At 43.3% G+C, this 18,907-nt stretch overlaps 3 protein-coding genes across 4 annotated transcripts in view; 2 read left to right on the forward strand and 1 right to left on the reverse strand.

The window, feature by feature from the left end:
- Positions 1-18,907, forward strand: part of slc25a23b (solute carrier family 25 member 23b) — a gene marked incomplete at both ends in the record, with an annotated part of 42,922 nt that overhangs the window by 17,904 nt on the left and 6,111 nt on the right. The window contains 3 exons of the mRNA XM_084328741.1: positions 11,237-11,348; positions 16,704-16,862; positions 18,731-18,883. Of these exons, the coding sequence (XP_084184867.1) occupies positions 11,237-11,348; positions 16,704-16,862; positions 18,731-18,883 (424 nt within the window). The remainder of the gene's footprint in view (positions 1-11,236; positions 11,349-16,703; positions 16,863-18,730; positions 18,884-18,907) is intronic.
- LOC311240199 (E3 ubiquitin-protein ligase TRIM39-like) lies at positions 103-8,625 on the reverse strand. The gene is given in 4 exon segments (XM_084328742.1): positions 103-276; positions 279-1,288; positions 2,210-2,792; positions 8,498-8,625. Coding segments are annotated over 3 exon segments (1,647 nt in total). The 5' UTR covers positions 2,791-2,792; positions 8,498-8,625; the 3' UTR covers positions 103-220.
- Positions 3,315-7,677, forward strand: LOC311240196 (uncharacterized protein). 2 transcript variants are annotated; one of them, XM_084328738.1, is made up of 6 exons: positions 3,315-3,441; positions 3,885-3,911; positions 4,399-6,262; positions 6,386-6,445; positions 6,647-6,718; positions 7,428-7,677. In XM_084328738.1, exons 3-6 carry the CDS (start codon positions 4,402-4,404, stop codon positions 7,628-7,630), a joined length of 2,196 nt encoding a protein of 731 aa, XP_084184864.1. In that variant the 5' UTR covers positions 3,315-3,441; positions 3,885-3,911; positions 4,399-4,401; the 3' UTR covers positions 7,631-7,677. The 2 variants fall into 2 exon arrangements, with proteins under 2 accessions (XP_084184864.1, XP_084184865.1); XM_084328739.1 differs by having other exon boundaries at positions 3,400-3,441; positions 3,888-3,911.

The raw sequence follows: 18,907 nt of genomic DNA on the forward strand, positions 1-18,907 counted from the left end.
GGAGAGTGCACAGTCCAAAGTTTGTTTTTTATTTATTTATTTATTGAGACAACAGGAAATCTGAGAGAGTAGAGGAGACACAGAAGAGAAGGCTCTGGTTGGATCTGATCCTAGACCAGCAGGAGTTTCCTTCAACAATAGATTTAAGATATTCAGAAAATGTAAGCAATGTCAGATACAGAAATGCCCCTTTGTGTTTAGTCTACAAATCATAAGCAGCCTATTCTTGGTGTTTAAGAGGGCAGATTATTAGAGGAGCAGCATTTTCATCTTCGGGCCAGGCCTAAATAACGGGTAGAGTTTCTCAGTGAAGGTGCAGCCAGTGAAAGAATAGATATGAGCCCTGGCTTCTGCATCATAAAAGGAGACCTGACCCTCCTCATAATCTACAAACACCCCGATCACCTGTGGTTTCTCTCTCAGGGAGAAGACGACAGCAGTAACAGCAGTGTTGTCAAAAGCCTTATATTGATCACTACTATACAGCCCTATACCCCAGACTCCACACCCTAGTGTCAATATTAAATTCCTGTTGATAGACTCTCTGGCCACTCCTAAAAGCCACCCAGCCTTGCCTTTAACCTGAACCTCATAGTAGAATCTCCCTGAAGAGAAGCTTTTCTTTGCCAGAACACAGGCTGCTGCATAAGTAAATCTCTCTGGGTTGTCAGGGAGGTCTTTCCGTGTAACACCATGTTTTACATGTTTCCCATCATCAGAGAGGATGAGTTCTGGATGTGCTGTATCAGGGTCCAGAGTCACATCCACTGCATACTGTTGGATCAACTTTAGCTCAGCATCAATCAGTCTCTCCATCTCTTCACTGAGAGTCTCTTTCAGCTCAGCCACAGCTCTCCTCACTGTCCCCACATTCACATCACTGTGGACACTGACCTCAGACCAGTCCTTATTGGGTGGAGGGGTGGAGAGGGATGGGATGCTGTGGATGAGGTGGAGGTGGTCCTCAGTGTATGAGTCAGAGAGCTGCTTCAGCTCAGTGCTTCTCTTCTTTAGATCAGTGATCTCCAGCTCCAGCTCTTCGATGAAGCCTTCAGCCCGTTTCTCTGCTGCTTTCTGCTTCTCCTCAATCACCTCAATGAGCTCAGCCTGGCACCTCTCAACGGAGGCCACCAGAGCAGTGAAGACCTCAGCACTGTCTGCTATCTCTCGCTTTGCCCCTTTCTTGCTGAGGTCTACTGAATGTTTCATCTGTTGGATCTTCTGCTCTCGCTCCTGGATCATCTGCTGAACTTCTGCCTCTTTTGTCCTCATCTCATCCTTCCTCTCTCTGTATTCTTTCTCTAGAGCAGGGGTGGGCAATTATTTTTCCCGGGGGGCCGAATGAGCAACTGAAAATATGTTGGGGGGCCGGGCCAAAATTCCAAACTCAATTATGCATAATATACATTTTATTTCTATATAAAAAGCAGTAAATGGCATTGTTTTGACCCCTGGTAAGAGTGTATGTTATTATTTGGCAATTAAAAGGTGAGGTTAGCTTTCAAAAATATCATTTATTCAAATAGAATTTATTTCCAAAATGATAAACAAAATGTGAAACATTAATAACAAAGGGCATTTTGAGTTTCATATACTATTGAAACAAGGATTTTCTTAGCTTTCTAAAGACATCACATCATCTTATAGCAAAAATAAACAAGACATGTCACTGAACTGTGTAAAGAAAAGTGTCCCAGTTTTGTAGCCTTTTTTACTTTACATGCCTATATTAAACATTTAATGTTTTCAGAACTGTGCAAAAAAAAGAAAAAAAAAGATCAAGTGTCCCATTTCACTTGTTATATTTCCACATTTTAGTGTTCTTCAGTTCTTTTTTTTTCATTCAGTGTGAGAAATCCAGTCTCTGTTGAGCTTTAACAAGTCCATCAAAGTCAGGTTGCATGTCTGAGGTGGAGATGCGAAGCACAGCTGCCAGATGTTCATCAGTGAGAGAGGGTCTGTACCTGGACTTGGTAAACGTCATGACTGAGAATGTCTGTTCACATATGTAGGTGGATCCAAAGAGAACCAACATCTTCTGAGCATGTCTCCTAAGCGTATACTGTGCGTGTGAACGTTGACATAAAAAAAAAAGGTAAAAAAAGAAAGAAAAAAAAATATTAAAAAAAATATTTTTTTTTATTTTTTTTTTTATTTTTTTTATTATCATGTAATCTTTCGCGGGCCGGTCAGAATCATCGGGCCGTACAATGCCCAGGTCTGCTCTAGAGGGACAGTGTCATGGGTTTTGTGGTCCGTCTCAGTGCAGAACTGACACACACAGGCCTGGTCAGTCCTACAGAACAGCTCCAGGGGTCTCTCGTGCTTCTTACACATCCTGTCCTCCAGGTTCTCCACAGGGTTGATCAGCTTGTGTTTCTTAAAGGAGGCCACTCTCAGATGAGGCTCCAGGTGGATCTCACAGTAGGAGGCCAGACACACCAGGCAGGACTTCACTGCCTTGATCTTCTTCCCAGTGCAGATGTCACAGGACACCTCTCCTGGTCTGGCAGGTTTCTGGTCTGGGCTGCTGGTGCTTCTCTCTTGAACTGACTTCATGAACTGAGCTGCCACCTCTGATAGGACAATATTAACAAAGATATCTGGTCTCTTATCAAAAGTATTTTTACACATTGGACACTGGCAGAGGTCATTGTTATCCCAGTACTTGGTGATGCAGGTCTTGCAGAAGGTGTGACCACATGAAGTGGCTACAGGCTCAACGAAGACATCCAGACAGATGGAGCACTGGAACTGTTCTTCAGACAGGAAACTACTGGATGAGGCCATGTCTGTTAAAAATATAATATATATTTAAATAATTCATTGGAATAGCTATGTAACTTCAACTTCATTAAATCACAATGTAGTCACTTGACACACATCACATCAGTGTTCAATGAACAATGAGTGTGAGAGTAAAGTTTTTTTACATTTTACATTTCATCATTTAGCTGACGCTTTTATCCAACGCGATTTACAAGTTCTGTACAACAAGTCAGCAGGAAGGGTACAACTCTGGCAGCTAAGGGTAAGTGACATTGTTACGTCAAACAGTGTCAAACTTCAGTGCTACAGACTTGAGTGCATATTAGCATTAGGTAATAATATAGGCATGGTAGATCCCTTAGTAGCAGCGTGCATACTAGTGAAAGTATTATAATAAAATACCCAAATTAGTACAGCTTAATACTACAACCGAAACTAGAACGAACATAAGAATGTAACCAAACCTTAACCATACCAATGACCATACCTAACATACCCACCACCACTGTTAGTAAAAATAGGACATATAGTCATAGGACCGGTAACGGAACGTAAACCAATCCCGGTCACCCTCTTTATCTGGGAACGCCCAAACCCAACTTCGGTCACGCCCCATCTTGCGCGGCATTCTGGATCTTTCCTCACAGCCCCACCAGATTTTCACGTCGAAAGGTAGGTGATATGAAATCATACTTATTTTAGAGTATATATATCAAATTTCATGAGTATTCATCTATATTTAGTCATCTAAAGACTACTAGATGTGAACGTTTGTACCACTGCAACGTTATAATTGTTCGAATGTGTTCGGGGCGACGCTGATTTCCAAGTAAAAGTAGCTTCCTGTTCCTTAAACACGAACTCCCACTCGCCCCAAGATGAAGTCAGATTGTTTGGTTATGTTGCTAGCATATATAGCCAGTGTTTTGTCCGACGAAATGTGTTGTACATTTGTAATCTTAATAAGAGATCTAAGTTTGTCTGAACGAGTGATGAACTGAGGTTGCGCGAAAATAATCGAAGGGAGAACAATAATTTTCGCGGGGAAAATAATGAACTGGTTTTCTCTCTCTCTCTCTCTCTCTCTCAATCTCTGTATAAAAAAACATCTGAAGCAGTGACAAAGTCAGACAGCAGACACGGTAGGTTTGTGTGTGCTTGTTTGTTTCTCTACAGGTGAATGGAGGTGTGTGTGTGTGTGTGTGAGGCTGCCATGCTGAACTGGGTGAAGGTAAGGTTGTGTGTGTGTTTGCATGTCTGGTAATATTTCAGCATAATCATTTTGGTTTCATGCTCATTCATATTCAAGTTCATTAACAAAAGGCAAGATGTTCTTGATACCTTCCATTGTTCTGCATCTTTTCATCAGAATTTCACTCATATCCAACAAACCATAGCAATAAACTAAATTCATCATTGAGGTCAACAACCTCCTTATCCATATTCAAAAAAACAATTCAAATCTAATTTAATTTCATCATAAATCACTCACATAAGTTCCCTCCTAGCACTGTTTTTTTTAAATAATGTGCTAAATAAATCAAATAAAATAAACTCGTCAGTCGTACAATAATAATAAAGTTCATATTATTTTACTTTCTTGTTTAAAATATTTTTGTGTGTTTGCAGAGCATGCCTAATATCCGGCAAATGCGGAAGAGGGAGAGGAAGGTGCGTCTGTGGACCCAGGAGGCCATGGATCAGGCCATTGCAGAGGTCAGAGCAGGCAGGTGGAGTGCGAGGCGGGCAGCCACGTTGTTCGAGGTCCCTAAGTCCAGCCTGATCGACCGACTCAGCGGAAAGGTGTCTCTGGCCTGCAACATCGGCCGGGGCACCTATCTGACCCCTGAAGATGAGAGTTCCCTGGTGGAGTACTGCTTGTACTCTGCCAGTTATGGGTTTCCGCTGACGAGGTCGCAGGTCCTGGCCCACGCCCTGGCCATCTATAACCTCCGTCACCCAGGGAACCTAAAAACATCCCTTGGCCAGGGGTGGTGGATCAATTTTAGGGAGAGGCAACACCATCGCCTCACGATCCGGATCCCGGACACCATTGACCGTGGGAGGGCAGCCTGCGCTAAGAGGGGGGCCATAGAAGAATACTTCAAGCTCCTCACCAGCACCATGGAGGAGCACGGGCTGAGGGAGAAACCCCGTCATATTTATAACTGTGACGAGACGGGGTTTCAGATGGACTCCAACCGGAGGAAGGTCGTTGTGCCCCGTGGGACGAAGCACGCCTACAGGCAGGCCCAGGGAACCAGGGAACACATCACGGTCCTGGCCTGCCTCAACGCGGCTGGGGAGGACGTCCCCCCTTTTATTATTTATAAGGGGGGCTACCCAGGAGGGCCCTACAATAGGGAGGGAGTCCCCAATGCCCTCTACGGGAAGTCGCCAGCGGGGTACATTGACTCAGAGCTTTTTAGGAAGTGGTTCACCGACCACTTCCTGAAGTATGCCACGGAGGAGCGCCCGCTGCTGCTTGTGATGGACGGTCACCAGTCCCACCTGGATCCAGAGCTGGTCCGGACGGCACAGAGGGAGAGGGTCATTCTCCTGTGCCTACCGCCACACACCTCTCACATCCTTCAGCCTCTGGATGTGAGTTTCTTTGCACCCTTGAAGGCAGATTTCTCCGGGCTTGTGGGAGATCTGTCGGCAGTTAGCCACTCCTTCATGATTTCTAAAAAGGAGTTTTCAAGGGTGTTCAGAGACACCTACCAGAGGCAGAAAGATCGGAGGGTGGTGGTGGCTGGCTTCAGGAGGTGTGGCCTCTACCCTCTGGACCCTGCGGCTATTGATTGGTCGAGGGTCATGCCGTCTGCCCCTCCCCCTGCATCTCCTGGTGCCAACCCTGCTGTTACCCCCCAGCCCAGCCCCCCACCCAGCCCCCGTGCTCCTAGCCCCCCACCCAGCCCCCGTGCTCCTAGCCCCCCTCCCAGCCCCCCACCCAGCCCCCGTGCTCTAGTCCAGGACTCACCCCCCAACCCCTACCTCAACCACCCCCTTGTAACAGCAGGGAGGATCACAGCGGACCTGGGACAACTCCTGGCCCAGATAGAGTTCACAAGAAGATCTGGAAAGGTCAGGAGGAACACCACCAAGGCCCGCCTGCTCACCGCCCAGGAGATGACGGATGCCATCGATGAGACAGAGGACCGCGCCGCCCGCGCCGAGGCAGGAGCTCTGGCCAGGGCAGACCGACAGCGGCAGCGGGCTGAAACTTTAAGGACTCCCACAACCTCCTCCCGTACCCCGCGTGGTGGCTCTCTCCCCAGCCGCAGAAGAGGAGTGTCCCCCGGGGCCGCTCCCACCACCAGCTCCGGTCTTTCCATCGCCGGTCCCTCAGCCTCAGCCTCCATGCCCCCCTCTTCTGCCTCCCACAGTCTGCTGCCCGCCTCTAGCCTCCACACCAGCACTCGCCTGCCTGCTTTGAGAGGGGAAGATCACCACCCCTCCACCTCTTCCTCCCCAACAGCCATAATGGATGGTATTTACTTATTTGTTTTCTTTTAACAGTTATTTGGGAGACAACATTCTCAGTTAGCAAAAAAGTATAAATTTTTTTATGAATAAATAATCATGTTTTATTGTTTCTTAACCATTTTCTCAGAGCCGGCAGTCCCACCGCAGTCCCACCGGGTGTCCCAGCCAACTTCCTCTCCCTCCCACCGTAAGCTTTTTCAAACAACTGTGAAAAAAACACGATCTACAAATGTCCATGGCCAAAAGGAACAGGAAGAAAAACTCTTATTGTACCTGCCCCTACGGCCTACACACACACACAGTACACTGATAGACTGTTCATAGCGCAATATTTACCAAACCAAACAAAATAATTTTTTTGAGTGGTGCTCCCTTTTTGTGTCTGCAGCCTCCTGTATTCCTGGACCAACAGGAGCATCGACATCCTCCTCCTCCCACGCCAGACCCACGACACCCATCGGCATGTTACTTATGTTTTTTGAGTTTGTCAGGGCAAACTTATGAATTGTTATTTATTTTGTAAAAAATTTGCTGATTTTATACAAATTGCTGTGGGGCACTTTGAACTGTGGTCCATGTGTGAAAAGTACTATATAGATAGTTATTCATATTTATTACATGGCGTTTTCACATTCGCCGAAATGCTTGCTTGTGATTGGTCAATAGCCCGTGTCAGAGGTCCGTTATCACACAATAATGACCGCTGTGGGACAATAATGACCGCTGTGCGCAGCTGTTCGCAATCAAGCCCACTACAACACTGTATCAGTGCTGCTCAGCATATGCACAGCTGCACTCAGTCATGCAATCAGACCAGAGACCTGCCGGCTGCCGATAATAATAATCACTTTATTTGGGCTGACAGAGCCACAGAACAACTGCGTCTTCATTTGATCTAGTCTTGTCGATGAATTAGGTATATTGTTAGTAAGTTAGCCATGTAATAAGCGGGATAATGTATAGCTTTACTCGATCATTGTCGCAAAATAATTGACCTTCACTGACGTTTAAAACACCTCAGCGCTGCGCCTCGGTATTTTAAACTCCGTGTCGGTCAATTATTTTGCGACAATGACCTCGTAGCTATACATTATCCCTTACTTATTATTGGACCTTGGTATATTGTAATCAAGCAGCGTCATAATAATAAATTTCTTTTTTAACTGCAGGTCACACCACCAAGAGGCAGAAGCTGGGGATCTGGCGGTGTGGCCGGTGTAAAAAGGCGAACCCCCCTGTGGACTCTGAGGGTTTGGTGTCGTGGGTCCAGTGTGACAACTGTCACAAATGGTTCCACACCATGTGTGTCCAGTGGGAGGAGGAGGAGGACGAAGATGCTAGTTTCTGGTGTTACTGGTGTTTGGATGAATGAGTGTATGAATGAGTGAGCGAATGAAAAAATTTATAAATATGTATGGTGTGCTGTAAATAGTTATTGTTTTAAGTTATGTTTATTGTATTTTTTATATAATGTTTATAAAATTTTATGAAGTGCTGGCTGTTGTGTTAAATTTGTCATATTTTTGTTGAAAACACATGTACTCACAAATGTTAATGTGACAAGTGATTGTGATTAATATTTTGTTTGTTAGACAAATAAAATGGGGATGTTGTTTGCTCCTGAGATGAGATGGTAGACAAACGACACTACCTTCCAGCTGACAGTAGATGGCAGCATTGATTTTAAAGGATGAAAACAGGTTCAAACAAAAGAACTCCATTTTCCAAGACCTTTTTTCACAGTTCACAGGTCAGCAGGTCGGTAAAAGTTGATGAAAATGCGATCTGAACACAGGAGCGTTAAGCTATGAATGCGCCCTCACGTCACCTCAGTACAGTGACCGTGAATGGCCACCTAATTATCATAATTAAAGTGCATCATTAGCATTATGTTTGTTGTCTAAAGGGAACTAAAATGGTAAAATTTAAGTTTTTAAATGATATCCGCATATATAGGACAAATAAAACAGCGTTGTTTTGTAAAAAACTCCAATGAAAACGGCGCAAGGTACGTAATATTCGCTATTGTTATGCAAATGTGATAGAATCCTATAAAAAGGTGGACGCACTTGGGCACTGTGACGTTAGCCCCTTTCGTGACTTTCGGTTTGCAAGCCTGGGGCGCCCCAGGCTTGCAAACCGAAAGTCACGAAAGGGGCTAAGTCATAGGCTACTGTAGATATACATTACATTAGGTCTACTAACTTATTACTTCAGATTCACATAGATATCAACGCACCTGTTCTTTCTGTCGTCACTTCTCTTTGCAAGTAATGCGTGTTTTATAATGGACTCTGGCCTCTGGGACGATTTGTTTCTGCTCAACACAACAGCGTAGGCTGCACCATTAGTTTACTTTCACTTCCTAAGCAGTGAAACCTAGAATGCTCCTCCCCGCGTTATTTTTTTCCGTAGCCGCATTTTGCGGAGACGCTCTCTGATTGGCCCATCGGTTAAGCTTAGGCACTCTTTCGAAATTGGTTAAGATTAGAGTTTGTCTTTGAGCAGGGCGATATAACACCAGCCCTGATTCCAAACTCTAACCTTAACCAACTTCGAAAGAGTCGCCTTAACCAGTGATAAAGTAGGCATTAGGTAGTTTGCAGGCTGTTTGACATGTGCGCCCAATCGTGTGACGCCTGTTTCTATCACCGGTTAAGCTTAGGCACTCTTTCGAAGTTGGTTAAGGTTAGAGTTTGTCTTAGAGCAGGGCGATAGAATTGATTGATTGAAAAGTTTATTAACAGATTGCAGAATGGGTACAGTACAGTACAGCTCAATACATACAATTGTTAAGGGGATGCAGACCAGAGAAAGACTTTCGTCTTGTTTACATCAGGGTCCCCCATTTTCAATTCATCATAACATATATGACATGCAATAATAATAATAATAATAACTTTATTTGTATAGCACTGACATGCAATGACATACAGATAGACAGTACTGCTACATCTATACATTTATGACATATCAGATTTGCAAATACAGTACTGTTTGTGATACAAAAATGTCCAGAAAAAGAGTGTATGTACATTTGACGTAGAAACTGTACATTGGAGGAGGTTGGGTGGGTGGGGTGGGGTTGGGTGGGTCGGTGGGGGCTGTACATTGGAGGGGGGGGGGGTGGTTGGGTAGGGGGGGGGGGGCACTGTACCCTGTACATTGGAATACTGACAAAGCCATACTTGGTCATTTACTGTACAACTGGGTTAGGACATTTGTAGGGGCCAGTTTCGAATTGCAGTCTCCCGTAGGTGTTTTTTGAGAGTGTTTTTGAAAGTGGGTAGTGATTCACATTCCTTTACAGCTTTGGGTAGGGCGTTCCACATTGATGTGGCATAATTGCGAAACGTGTTTAGTCCCTTGTTTGAGCCGAATCTGGGTTTAACATGATTTGTGGAGCTCCCTCTGGTGTTGTGATCGTGGTATTCACTGACCTTTGGGAAGTATTTTGACATGTACATGGGTACCTTGGTCGCGTAGTGTATCTTGTAGACCAGGCCCATTGCAAGTTGCTGTACTCTGTCGTCTACTCTAAGCCATCCTAGGTTGTCAAAGTGGGCAGGGGTGAGGTGGGTTCTAGGAGTCAGGTCAAGCAGAGTAGTCTGACTAGCTTGTTTTGAGATGTTTGTAATTTGTTTTTTAGTGCCTTTGAGGTGCTTTGGTACCATGAGGTGCAAGCATAGTCGTAGTACCCTTGAATGAGTGCTCCTGAACACCAACTTCGAAAGAGTCGCCTAAGCTTAACCAGTGATATGCATTAGGTAGTTTGCAGGCTGTTAGACCCGGAAATGGGCAAAGACACAGCTCGTCACGCGATTGGGCGCACATGTCAGTGGCCAATCAGAGAGCGTCTCCGCAAAATGCGGCTACGGAAAAATAATAACGCCTCCTCCCCTCTTTTAATGATTTGAAACTTAACCCTTCACAGGGAAGGGAAGAAATCTAAAGTGTTGAATGATTTGCATAGGAGTGTTTGTTGACTTGAACATAATTTGGTTCTTACATTCAGATGTATAATATCATGCAAACACACACACACACACACACACACACACACACACACACACATACACACTTGATCTTAACCTCATGCTACATGCTACAGTTGAACTCGTATTTGTGTAAAATCTCATTTTGGAAAGAGAGCTTAGAATAATCAACTAGCACCAATGACCTGCCTGATGCTGGAGAGAGAAGACCACTGTGTGAAGATTTGTTTACATTTTAGGCCTCATACACACTTGTGCTGAAACGCTTTGGAAACTGTTTCGGTTCCTTAAAGGAACATGGCAACATTATGGGAAATGCTTGTACCATCTTCTCCAGAGTCAGACAAGAAGATAGATACTATTTTCCTCTGTGCGTTCAGTAGAAATCTATCCAGGTCCAAGCTAGCCTAGCTTAGCACAAATGAATGGAGGCGGATATGGACCATTAGCCTAGCTTACAACAACGTTTTTGCCCAAGAGCTAGGCTAGCTGGTCCATATCTGCTTCCATGAATTTGTGCTAAACTAGGCTAGCTTGCAGATTCATGTACGTAGGTAGCAACTATCAGCTCATGCCTTGCTGCCCGACAATCTGCAGGCACAGCAACCATGGCTGCATTATCAATGGCAACATTATTAACATTCCGATGATCAGAGTTCCATGGTTTTAGTACCCCGGTGAATGTCTTGGACTCCAAAAATCGGCCAAAGTTAAATGTTCTGCTGTAAAATTCTGTATGAAGCCAGGAAGAGAACAAACCATATTTAATTTGTTCTTATTGGCTAAAGAACATAACTGTGTGTGTGTGTGTGTGTGTGTGTGTGTGTGTGTGTGTGTGTGTGTGTGTGTGTGTGTGTGTGTGTGTGTGTGTGTGTGTGTGTGTGTGTGTGTGTGTGTGTGTGTGTGTGTGTGTGTGTGTGTGTGTGTGTGTGTGTGTGTGTGTGTGTGTGTGTGTGTGTGTGTGTGTGTGTGTGTGTGTCCAGCATCGACAGGAATGGCAACTTGACCATTGACTGGAATGAGTGGCGAGACCACTTCCTGTTCAACCCACTCCACAACATGGAGGAGATCGTCCACTACTGGAAACACTCCCACGTCAGTATAGCAGAGTCCAGTTCCTTAGTTCTTATCCATCACATCAGTATAGTGGAGTCCAGTTCATTAATTCTTATCCATCCCGTCAGTATAGTGGAGTCCAGTTCATTAGTTCTTATCCATCACGTCAGTATAGTGGAGTCCAGTTCATTAGTTCTTATCCATCACATCAGTATAGTGGAGTCCAGTTCATTAGTTCTTATCCATCACGTCAGTATAGCGGAGTCCAGTTCATTAGTTCTTATCCATCACGTCAGTATAGTGGAGTCCAGTTCATTAGTTCTTATCCATCACGTCAGTATAGTGGAGTCCAGTTCATTAGTTCTTATCCATCACATCAGTATAGTGGAGTCCAGTTCATTAGTTCTTATCCATCACGTCAGTATAGCGGAGTCCAGTTCATTAGTTCTTATCCATCACGTCAGTATAGTGGAGTCCAGTTCATTAGTTCTTATCCATCACATCAGTATAGTGGAGTCCAGTTCATTAGTTCTGATCCATCACATCAGTATAGCAGAGTCCAGTTCATTAGTTCTTATCCATCACGTCAGTATAGTGGAGTCCAGTTCATTAGTTCTTATCCATCACATCAGTATAGTGGAGTCCAGTTCATTAGTTCTGATCCATCACGTGAGTATAATGGAGTGAAATAACCACAAAGTCAGCTTTTTCAGGAATTGAAAGAAAGATTTTTAAGATAAGAGATAAGATAAGAGAAACATTATTATCAGGGGAAATTATAATACTATCAACAGCCAGCAGAGTAGGCTGTGGCGGCAGACAGTGTCATGTCCAAACACACTCAGGTTCCAGGGCAGAACTTGTCATCATTTTCACCTAAAAAGTTGTTCAAAGTTGTATAAAGCTTACCTTAACCCCTAACCTTAACCCCACTGTTACCTTATTACCTTAACCCCTAACCTTAACCCCACTGGACACCTCACGCCTAACCCTAACACAAAATAGAGATGAAAATTACAATTATTTGAGTGAATTCCCCTAATAGAATCTAGCCATGTCCTGATATGTCCCATGTATTTGTAGCCAAACTGTTAATTATTTGTCCAATAAAACTGGTAGATTAAGGCATTTTGAGTGCTCAAGCCCATGCATGTGCATCAAAGGTTTTCCATAGACTCCTAGAGGCACGAGCAGCTTTAACCCTTTCACTACCACACTACAAAGGGTTAACGCTTTTACTACCACACTACAGAAGGTTAACCCTTTTACTACCACACTACAGAAGGTTAACCCTTTCACTACCACACTAGTACAGACTGTTAACCGCCTGTAGTGTGGGGGTGAAAGCGTTAACCCTTTGTGGTGTGGTAGTGAAAGGGTTACGCTCAATTAAAAAAATAAAACATTTCCCAGCATCTGATCGGCAGGTTTTACACATTGTGTGTACTTTTCGACGAGGAACTTGGTGGTGGTTTTGATTGATTGATTGGAAACTTTATTAACAGATTGCAGAATGGGTACAATACAGTACGGCTCAATACAAACAACTGCTAAGAGGATGCAGACCAGAAAAATACTTTCGTCTTGTTTACATCAGGGCATAGCTGTCAACATTGGGATTAGAAAAAACGGGATATTTCACCCCACCCCGGCCCCGCCCCCTCCCAATGTAGTATCCTCCCCCTTGTATGTATATATATATATATATATATATATATATATATATATATATATATATATATATATATATATATATATATATATTGTCTGCACTGCGCATCCGTGGAATCGCAAGGCCATAGATTTAGAATAGATAGAAAGGGCACATTGTGGTGTATCATAATTAATTTGTTGAATACAATAGGATTTTTATAACGTTGACACAAATTAAGGAATATTAAAACTAAGTTCTCTTTTACCTCTTATTTAATTCATTAATTAATTTAATTGTAGGCACTGTTTATATTGTACATAGTCCTGTGTGTTGTATATTGATGTAAACAAGACGAAAGTCTTTCTCTGGTCTGCATCCCCTTAACAATTGTATGTATTGAGCTGTACTGTACTGTACCCATTCTGCAATCTGTTAATAAAGTTTTCAATCAATCAGTCCTATGTTACTTTTGTGTTTATTGTCTCTTTCTATATACACCGTGGGAAGGGGGGCACGTAATTGAATTTTTCTGTATGTCTTGCACAAATTGGAAAATGACAAAGTTGACTTTGACTTTTAACATGTCAGACACTAATTGTAATGTTAAAAACGGATATTGCTGTAATATAAAGTGAAATTCTACCATGCCTCAATGTATCAACTTTAAACATACACTAAATGTTAATGTTAGAAATGTTAATTTCCATTATTTCCACCATGTGCAACATTTCCTAAGAACAGCAATGTCCATTCTATCAACTCCAAATCTGTGCTATGAGCTCAATTCTCCCGGTGCATGCAGAAGTAGAATTGCTGTCTTGTTTTGGATGAATGAGTAGAAATTAAAAACGGAAATCTTCTTTTATTAAAGTAGTTTTGACATGTGATATAGATAAAGATATTGTTTCATTGTGTATTGATTAACTTTACATTTGCTCTTCATTACTTTACAAAAGTTATACTGGCACATCTAATACAGCAATGGATTATGGGTAAATGCAATGTTAAAGCAGTGCCAATGTAAAGACTGACTTTACATTAAACGAATGACAATAATATAGTATAAAGTAGGGTATTATTTGGACTAAAGAATGGTGTTGTCTCACCCTACTCGCATGTTGAGGGAGAGCACCATACATTATACACTGAGAAACCACGGCCGAGAGTGAGCTCTCCGGGAACAACCCCACTTTGCCGGTATTTTTAACAGCGCCATTTTTTATTTTCTAAATAGTACAGGTTTCAGTGGTAGGATATAGAGTAGACAATAGTAATTATCATGTGCATAATCTATCTAGATCCACACTCCTCTTCAGTAGGTGGCGGTAATGCACCAAAACGTTAGTGCCAACCGCCAATAAAAATCAGAAGAAGAAGAAGACTTCTCTGCCTTTTGTAGCTTCTTCTTCTAAGAAGAAGAAGCAGCTTCTCTGCCTTTTGTAGGTAGGTAGTTGTAGAATGTAATACATTTCGTGCTAAACCCCTCCTTTATCCGGTCGCTGTTCTTCTTCTTCTTCGGGTCGCAACTGTCTTCCGGTCTGACTTCCTGTGCTAATGTTCTAATCTACACTGCTGCCACCTGTCGTCATGGAGGGGTTATTGCAGCCATTTTGTAAAAATGTCAAAAAAAAATTGAAAAATACGGGAAATATTTTAACGGGATGACGGCGGGAAGGAAGATTGAAAATACAGTACAATCCCGGGAAAAACGGGATGGTTGACAGGTATGTATGCGTGTATACCAAACCAAGCTGCATTTCTCGGAGACGCTCTCTGATTGGCACTGACTGACGCTCTCTGATAGGCCACTGACGCGTTTGCCCAATCCGTGACGAGCTGTGTCTGCCCATTCCCACGTCAAACAGCCTGCAAACTACCTGGCGTTCTATCGCCATGCTCTAAGACAAACTAACCTTAACCAACTTCGAAAGTGTGCCTAAGCTTAACCAGTGTAGAAACAGGCGTCGGCCAATCAGAGAGCGTCTCCGAGAAATGCGGCTTGGTTTGGTAATCACGTGGTATGCATCAGGGTCCTCCATTTGTTGTGTTCCTGATGTGATCCCTGGAACACCACTTGGCAGGCCAAAAACATCTTGCATTTTTTTGTGGTGTTCCCGGGCCTAATGAAGTTGCTTACTGCAGCTTTAAAACGGGAATACAGACCCAATTTAAGAATTCACTTATCGTTAGCCTCATATGATAAAAGTAATTTTTCACGATTTTTGGAAAAGAAGAAAAAAAGTAATTTCCAGCAAATGTGTACGAGTTTTTTATTTATATTTAGAAAATAAGTTCCACAAGGTGTATCAACAAGTTTGCAAAAATACAAAAACACAACAACCAAAATAACAAAACAAATAACAAAATAAGGGGACTTTTAAGCAAAATATGTCATGACTTAGGCATTTTTTATTCAGCTTGGACCTAAATAAGGTTTATAGTCTAGCATTGCTAGAGGGTCAGAACCAGAATTAAAACCTCATGTGAGTAAGAGCTCACACAAATATTGTATGGCCTCACAAAGTAAGAGGCCCATTCAGTGCCTATGGAGCAGCCTCAGGTTTTACATCAGGTGTTATATTTAGAGAATACATTTTAGCGTTGTTCTTCAAGATAATGATATAAGTTAATTTCCAAGTCTATGTAACAGAATTGGAGGAGCCAGTTAAACTCACTTCCCATAAATACAACCCTTCGACCAAGTCAAGTGCATGTTTTAGCTCGATCGGCTGCCTCGATCATACTGGCAAGCACAGGATTGTACAGGGTTCAACCTAATGAGAGAAAGCTGTAATCCTTGCTAGCATGAAAGACACTTGCTACAACTACACTCGCACTAAAAACTAAATTAAATTAAATAGAGAACCAGAATGCTGTGTCCATGTGAATGGCAGACAAGGTGCTGTGACATCATTTAGGTTTCTCCAGGGTTAGAGGCAGCCTGCCGCAATGTGGATGCCCTCTAGTCATGAACACTACTAGCTGCTATTCTAGGTCCTTGCTTGTCCGTTGTCGACTAAAAACACACTTCTTCAATCCATATTGAAGCACTCTGCTACTAAGAAATCGACCGTGCCTATATTACTACCTAATGCTAATATGCACTCAAGTCTGTAGCACTCCAGTTAAACGCTGTTTGACGAACAATGTTACTTAGCTGCCAGAGTTCTACCCTTCCTGCTGACTTGTTGTACAGAACTTGTAAATCGCGCTGGATAAGAGCGTCAGCTAAATGACTAAATGTAAATGTAAACACAAACGTCACACCGCACCGTCGACCGACTAACATTAGTGCAGCTAGCTAGCTAACTACAGTAGCAACATCCCTACGACGTGGCAGTCCTTCATCGGCATTTTCTTCACTGGCGGCTTTCAGCCACTCTGCATGCGATTTGTATGTTTCCCTCAGTTTATATAGGTGAGTTTACTTTTGAGATTAGATTTAAAAGACTAGATGGAGGGGGCAGATTTGATGGACGTGGGGATGCTGTTCCAGAGGTCAGGGGCTGGTATAGTCGATAGAAGGCATTCACATTACAGCAGGCTGTCTGTGACCACAGAAGAAGAGCACTATGTGTGTGTTGCATTGTAGACTCCTCAAAAAAAAAAAAAAAAATGTCTGCCATTCTGAAAATCTAATTAATTGGATGGCCGTAGTTTAGTATTGTTTGCATATCCTGCTCTCCTGTCTCTTTTATATGATTTGGGTGGTGGTCTAATCGTAATATTATATTCTCCAGATGCTCGATATAGGAGAACTGCTGACCGTGCCAGATGAGTTCTCGGAGAAGGAGCATCGTTCGGGGCTGGTGTGGAGGCAGCTGGCTGCCGGGGCCATGGCGGGAGCTGTGTCGCGGACAGGAACGGCCCCTCTGGACCGTCTGAAAGTCTTCCTGCAGGTGAGGTTTCACTTCCAGGTCAAGGGTCAATGTCCGTCCGACTGACTCATAGACCACCGCAACACTTCCGGTATTCTGAAATCTGAGAGAGCGGGGGGAGAAGATTAATGAATGTGGATGAGAGCCTTGACGTAAGTGGTTGTAGCCAAGACTGTGGGGGTGCTGGAGACATGATCCAATAGACTTTTATACGCCTGAGTCTCCTGAACACTGAGAGACCAATCCCAAGTCGATCAGAACTTTCTCGGCCGATCTATAGTCACTTTTTCAGCATCTACTCCCCATGTGCATGCTGAAGGCTGGGGAGCCGCGTTGGAACGTTCCATCAGAGGGGGGAAGCTTGTGGTGGGAATGTGAGCCGCAGGTTACGATACTTTAAAAATGGCTAGCTATATCAGTACCTTGCCGGCTGCTGACAAGTGCCGGTATTTGCCAAAAAACTGCCTGTTACGGTGGCCAGTGTCCTCACCACACAGCAACTTTTAGGCATTGTTTCTTATCTTCTTTCGTTTTAGGTACATAATGATGCTCTGATTGCCGCTCAGGCATATAAAAGTCTATTGGATCATGTCTCCAGCACCCCCACAGCCGTAGCTACAACCACTTAAGGCAAGGCTCTCATCCACATTCATTAATTTTCTCCCCCCGCTCTCTCCCATGAGCTTAATGTAACACGGAAGTGCAGTGGTCTATAGAAACGGGGGTGTCTTGGGGCTAGTTAAAAAACTACCAATAACTTTAATCCGCTTCCTATTAGGGTTAAAGGGGAAATCCACTCTGAAACAGAATGTACAGTACATTGCGCTGCTATTCCAATGATTAAGCCGATATCTATAAACATAGACAACTGTCTCCCTGAGATGGAAAACAAAGCATCAAGGCTTGAATTTATGATGTCAACAGGCAACATTTAAATTCTTTTTAAATTGGTCTATTGACATTAGTGACTAACTTGCTGGGCTAGAATTTCTATTCAACATACTGTATTCCATCCAAATTAGTTTTGTTTAAAGGAACACTCCAACATTTTGGGAAATTAGCTTATTTGCCATCTACCCTGGAGTTAGACAAGAAGATACATACCTTTTTCTTCTCTGTGCATGCAGTAGGAGTAGGAAGGCGTTGGGAACTAGGCTAATGGAGGAACCTACTTCCAGTGACTGACACTAAGCTAGGCTAACAGTGCGCGTCTTCCTACTCCTACTGCATGCACAGAGAAGAAAAAGGCATGTATCTTAACACTCCAACATTTTGGGAACCCTGGAGTTAGACAAGAAGATGCATACCTTTTTCTTCTCTGTGCATGCAGTAGGAGTAGGAAGACGTTGGGAACTAGGCTAATGGAGGAACCTACTTCCAGTGACTGACGCTAAGCTAGGCTAATGGTGCGTGTCTTCCTACTCCTACTGCATGCACAGAGAAGAAAAGGGGAGCCTTTTCCACAACTATATATATATTACTGTCCCGTCTCTTGGGTCTTTGGAAAGTCCAGACGAGGTCAGAGGAGTTTGATGATATTTACTAAGGACGGCCAGATAATGTTGGTCTTTAAACATTTATAAAACATAATACGTGATCATGCGATTTATTTTGTGTAGTGCGTTACAACAATAAATAACAAAATGTTCTAAATAAATTTGAGAAGTTTGGACATATAAAAAAAATAAAACTGAAATCATTAGAGTAAAAAAAAATAAAAAATCTGTTGGGTACGATACTTAATTCCAGGAACTGGTACTGGTACCAGTATTGATTCAAATGTGAACAGTACTTGCAAGTAATCAAAATAACTCAATCAGTCAATCAATCAATCAATCAACTAACAACCCTAAACTTGGTGGTGTGTGTGTGTGTGTGTGCGTGTCCAGGTGCATGGCTCCAGCTCGCGGGGGATCAACCTGTGGACTGGGTTGAGGGGGATGGTCCGGGAAGGAGGCGTTCGCTCGCTCTGGAGAGGCAACGGCATCAATGTACTCAAAATCGCCCCAGAGTCTGCCATCAAGTTTATGGCCTATGAACAGGTTAGCACACCAACAGTATCGTAC

The sequence above is a fragment of the Notolepis coatsorum genome (assembly GCF_963971535.1).
Source record: "Notolepis coatsorum genome assembly, chromosome: 14".
Taxonomy (NCBI): domain Eukaryota; kingdom Metazoa; phylum Chordata; class Actinopteri; order Aulopiformes; family Paralepididae; genus Notolepis; species Notolepis coatsorum.

Excerpts from the sequence above, each read along its gene's own strand:
- LOC311240196 (XM_084328738.1), top strand. The coding sequence starts at position 4,402 with ATGCCTAATATCCGGCAAATGCGGAAGAGGGAGAGGAAGGTGCGTCTG. Across the intron at positions 6,446-6,646 it reads AACTTCCTCTCCCTCCCACC|CCTCCTGTATTCCTGGACCA; the intron begins GTAAGCTTTTTC and ends TTGTGTCTGCAG. Across the intron at positions 6,719-7,427 it reads CAGACCCACGACACCCATCG|GTCACACCACCAAGAGGCAG; the intron begins GCATGTTACTTA and ends TTTTAACTGCAG.